Source organism: Macrobrachium nipponense, chromosome 16 (genome assembly GCF_015104395.2).
Source record: "Macrobrachium nipponense isolate FS-2020 chromosome 16, ASM1510439v2, whole genome shotgun sequence".
Classification (NCBI taxonomy): domain Eukaryota; kingdom Metazoa; phylum Arthropoda; class Malacostraca; order Decapoda; family Palaemonidae; genus Macrobrachium; species Macrobrachium nipponense.
Window position 1 is genome coordinate 20,667,987 of NC_087209.1, and position 5,000 is coordinate 20,672,986.

The window sequence follows — 5,000 nt, forward strand, 5'->3', positions numbered from 1 at the left end:
CTCGAATGCAGTTTCCTTGAAAGGGGGTCATCTTCCGAGATATTATTATTAATAGTAGTGGTAGTAGTAGTAGTAGTAGTAGTAGTAGTGGTGGTGGTGGTGGTAGTATTAGTAGTAGTACCTATTGTAGTTTCGCAAATACACATCGAACGCAGATTTTAATTACGAATAAAAATGATATAGGACATGCACGAGAGCGACTGATACAACAAGGTAATTAAGAGCCAAGTCCTGAAGCAGATAGATGGATAAATACGGAAGACGGGTGGGGCTATATGATAGACGAATAGAGGGGTGGGGGGGGGGGTGGTTAGGAATAAGTGGGCGGCAGAGGAGGATAGAGAGAGAGAGAGAGGCGGAAAAGGAGGAAGAGAGCGAGGAGAGCGGGCCAACCTCTAAAACGACCAGCAAGAAGAGCTCGCGCGTCAAATTTTCGGCCAAATATTGACTCCGCTTCCTAATGACTTGGGTCTTTAGACTTGAATTGCCGGCCAAACATCCCACCAGGGGACGGTTTCATTGAAGTTTGCGATGGGTAGGGAAAAACGACAGCGAGAGAGAGAGAGAAAAAATGTGTATCTTTTTAACTCTCTCTCTCTCTCTCTCTCTCTCTCGATTGGGTAGGAGAGAGGGGAGGGGGGAATTGTCTGGCTATCTTGAAACTGCTGCGTCCGTCGGTGGTCGTATACAAGATTCACATTAAGGGAGGGAGGGTTACTGGGGGAAGAGGGGGGGGTTTAAAGAGGGGAGGTGGAGGGCTGGTACTGGTGTTCAGTGACTCGTTGACCCTCCTCCTCCACCTCCTACTTGACCCCCTCCTCTCCCCCTCTCCCCATCACTGTTACCTGATCTGACCAGCCAACGTAAAGCTAAACACCGTCCGCGGGCGGTTTCTTTCTTTCATTTCTGCTGTCGTCTTTCGCTTTTTTATTTTTTTCTTTCCGTTTGATTCGGTTTACGACTGATATCTTGATTAATTATGATTTACCCAATTCACGTCGCTTTCACTTAAATTCAGGAGGTTTATATTAATTTTGCGTACTCGTGCAAAATACATCTAAGAATATGGTTATCATATCTTGACAATTTGCATTTTCTTCAATATTTTTGTCTGTATACTTTACCAGTGTGTATTTTCTTTAATATTAACCATAACTCAAACCACCACTTCCATCTTGAAGGCCTATTTTTCACATTGGCACTTTTCGTTTTGTGGTTTAATTTCCATTTGAGTTAGAATCTAAATTACACTGTAAAAATGTTCTCTCTCTCTCTCTCTCTCTCTCTCTCTCTCCTCTCTCTCAGTATATTTTAGTGAGAATTTAAAGTACACTCTCTGTAAAAATGTTCTTTATCCCCTCCCTCCCCTCTCTCTCTCTCTCTCTCACTCTCTTCTAAGGAAATATGTATAAATATATATATATATATATATATATATATACTTATAATCTAATATATATATATAATATATAATATATATATATATACACTTAGCTTTAGAGTGAGGGAGAGGGAGAAGGAGGGGATAAAGAAAATCTTTACAGAGAGTATAATTTAAATTCACTAAAATGGAAATTGAATAACAAAATCATATTAATTGTTAATTCCCGTAGTGTGTTTCCTGCCGCCCTTCATCCCAAGAGAAGCGGCAGCAGCAGCAGCTACTCTTCCGAGGAGGAGGAGGAGGAGGAGGAGGAGGAGGAGGAGGAGTAAGTACCTCCCGCGTGAAATTGGCGCCACCTTCGACGAAATTCATACAAGAGACCGCAGCCCGCTGTCGAGAGAGTGCTACAAGGGTGATTAAGGATTGAAATGGACCGATGTGACTATATAAGGATTGTTTTGTTTGCGTATGGTGGCCTCTTTTGATCTTCCTCCTCCTCCTCCTCCTCCTCCTCCTCTTCCTCCTGTTTGCCTGCGTGTGTTTGAGATGGTCTCTGTTTGGTTAGTCCAAGACGATTCGTCGGTTTGTTCGTGCGTGTGTGTGACTCGTGATGGGGGGGAAAAAATTGTAGTTTTAGGCAGTCGCATTTCAAGTCGTAGTTTGCCTTATCGCTGGAGTCTTTTTTTTTTCGATAAATAAGAAGATAGACTTTTATGTAACTTTTACTTTAAATTCTGTAGTGCATCTTAATGTAACGTTGATCAATTGCAAAATCCATTCAAATATCAAATATAAACCTTCACGCAACAAGCTAAATTCCCTACGGAAAGATCTCCAGGATTTTATGTTAGGAAAAATACAAATTTTAAAAAGTTGTTATATTTTAAATGATGTGTTCATTATTTTGTTGGGAATGTAATTTCTGTAATGAACACCATGTAATATCTGTAATGAGCACCAACGTTTCTACTAAAGTGACTTTTTTTTCTGTAAATCCACAATGTTCATTTATGTATCTGGATACAGCAGTATTCCAGAAGGGGAAACTACCTTAAAATATAGGAGTCTTAGTTGCTGAATTAACCCTGGTTTACAATTTGAGATACAGAAGCTCCGTATATTCTAGTAGCATGATTTGTTTCTGTAAATCCATAATGTTCATTTATGTATCTGGATACAGCAGCATTCCATGTAAATCCATAATGTTCATTTATGTATCTGGATACAGCAGTATTCCATGTAAATCCATAATGTTCATTTATGTATCTGTATAAAGCAGTATTCCACAAAGGGGAAACTACCTTCAAATATATGAGTCTTAATTGATGAATTAACCCTGGTTGACAATTTGAGATACAGCAGCATTCCGTAGCTATATCAGAAGGACCGCAGGGATCCTATTTGATCCTCGGCAGGAAACAAAGTAACCGCCACTAGGACTCCTGTGTTTGTTGACGCGTCCGTGCCTGAGGATCGGACAAACACAGGCTCGCATTCCCCCACCGCATTCTGGGAACTACTGCTCCGACGGTCCGTCCGCCTCAACATGCGCAAGACTTCGTCTTTTAGGGTAGGCGACCAAATGGCCACCATTCCACTCGAAATGGCCACTTTTTTTCATTCGATATGTAATTGGTGAGACAACAACAATTACATCTTTAAGCATACCATTCAAAACATCAAGTTTCAATCTTTTAAATGATATTGCTAAAAGTTGTAATTGTACTGTTGTTTCACCAAATAAATGTCGAGTGAAAAAAGTGGGCATTTCGAGTGGAATGTTGACCATTTGGTCGTTTACCCTGCATCCAGGACAGAGGTTCTCGCCGATTTCGGACCTCCTGAAGACCCCCGATTTGTCCAAAAATTGTCAAACGTACTACAGGTAACCACTGATTTCATAACCAATATTTTGATTTAATACACAAGGATGAAATGGCAGTTACTGTGTGTCGTAAAGCATAACTTAGGACCCCTGTTCAAGGGTCTTCCTGTTTTAGTTCGAACACGACTGGAAAAATGGGCTAAGGGAAGGGGACATTGTAATATATAATGCTTTGTTCATGGGTTTAAAAATGTTTGCCTAATGCGGTTATATTTACTTGAGTTTTCTCTGATGTCTCTTTGCTATTGGAAAGCATGTTTCAGCTGATTATTGTCACGTTTTTTTATTTGTGTAAACGTAATAATGTACGTGTCAGTGCCTGTGATGATGTGGGTGTGTGGGGGTGTGTATATACACGTGTATCAGTACTGCATTAGAAAGGTGAGTCATACAACCCAAAATACCTCAGCACACTTTGTATACCGTTAATGCATGCACCTTCGCATGCAGGGAATGGGGAAGGAAAAGAAGACAAAAGAACAAATGTATGACAGAGAGAGAGAGAGAGAGAGAGAGAGAGAGAGAGAGAGAGAGAGAGAGAGAGCAGGGGCATTGCATTCGTTGAAGAACCTTACGAGCTACGACAAAGAACCCAAATAAATTACGTCTCACCTCACATACCTTTTCCTGTTGCATTTGTTTCATGAGTATGGAGCGCTTTTTGTCCTTGCACCTCTTGTTCTGGAACCACACCCGAATCACCCTGGGCGAGAGGCCCGTCATCTCCACCAGCTGCTCCTTCATGAGGGCGTCCGGACGGCAGTTGGCAGCGTAGCAAGTCCTGCGGGAGACGAGGAAAGCGAATTCAAGCGAGCAATATCAGACATTGGCATCACTGACGGGAAAAGGGCAGGAAGGTTTGCCCGACACTTTACTGGCTCTTCATTCTTCAGTTTCATTCCCCTTGCCAATGTTCCCCGTTTCCCCAGGGCGAATCCTCCCCTTCCCCAACAGTATATTAGTCCACTTTAAAGGTTAAAAGTCGCTTATGAGCCGGAGGGCCATGGAACAGCTCAAGTAAGAGCGCCAAGGAATAGGTCAAGTAAGACCTGGAGGACCAAGGCGTTGGCAGACGATGCCTTAGCTGGTAGACTTCCCCCCACCCCTTCCCCGTTCCCCTTCCCCCGCCATTCCTACCCTACGGGAACAGTAACATTAGGTGCCAAACAGAAATTATGACGGCCTCAGTTAGTTTCTAACTCGGGTCTCACTGGGGGTGACCGACGTAACCACTGAGCTACCATTTCTTTTAGTTATATAGTCCTGTAATTTCTGAGACGTCAGCTGGCGCTCGGGGGATGGGGGGGGGATAGGTGGATGGAGGGTTTGGTACATCAACTGGGGGTAGGGGATGGGTAGAGGGTGGGAGGGGGCAGTTGACGAAACAGAAATGTAAGCTGAATAATTAACGCCCTATAGGCCTTGTAACTTGGTTACCGTGTTGGGGAAAAATGGTTGATAACGCGATGTTATTCAGGCCTTATTATTATTAAAGTAGTTTAACCCGAATCTTCCAAATCCTCAACTCGGAAAGGTTTGTCATTGTAAACAAAATATGACTTATTTAAAGCACAGCACCTTTTTGAGAGTTTAGATCCTGTAACTGAACAACCTAAAATTTTAAAGTCCGTCATAAATTCAAACTTCTGGATATTGTAAACGAAATAAGCAGAAGAAAACAGTTCTGATAAAATACCTTTAAACAAATTTTCTGAAATTGGAATAAATTAG

General features: G+C 42.1%; 1 protein-coding gene across 6 annotated transcripts in view; it reads right to left on the bottom strand.

The window, feature by feature from the left end:
- LOC135195593 (insulin gene enhancer protein ISL-1-like) overlaps positions 1-5,000 on the bottom strand; it is a 61,359-nt gene that overhangs the window by 21,850 nt on the left and 34,509 nt on the right. For 4 of the 6 annotated variants that reach the window (XR_010310188.1, XM_064221913.1, XM_064221911.1 and 1 more), the window contains exon 6: positions 3,882-4,050. Coding sequence is in view for 5 of the 6 variants with exons in the window: in XM_064221913.1 (XP_064077983.1) it covers positions 3,882-4,050 (169 nt within the window). In the remaining variant the exon portion in view is untranslated. The remainder of the gene's footprint in view (positions 1-3,881; positions 4,051-5,000) is intronic. The other 2 variants (XM_064221912.1, XM_064221910.1) reach the window with 1 other exon arrangement.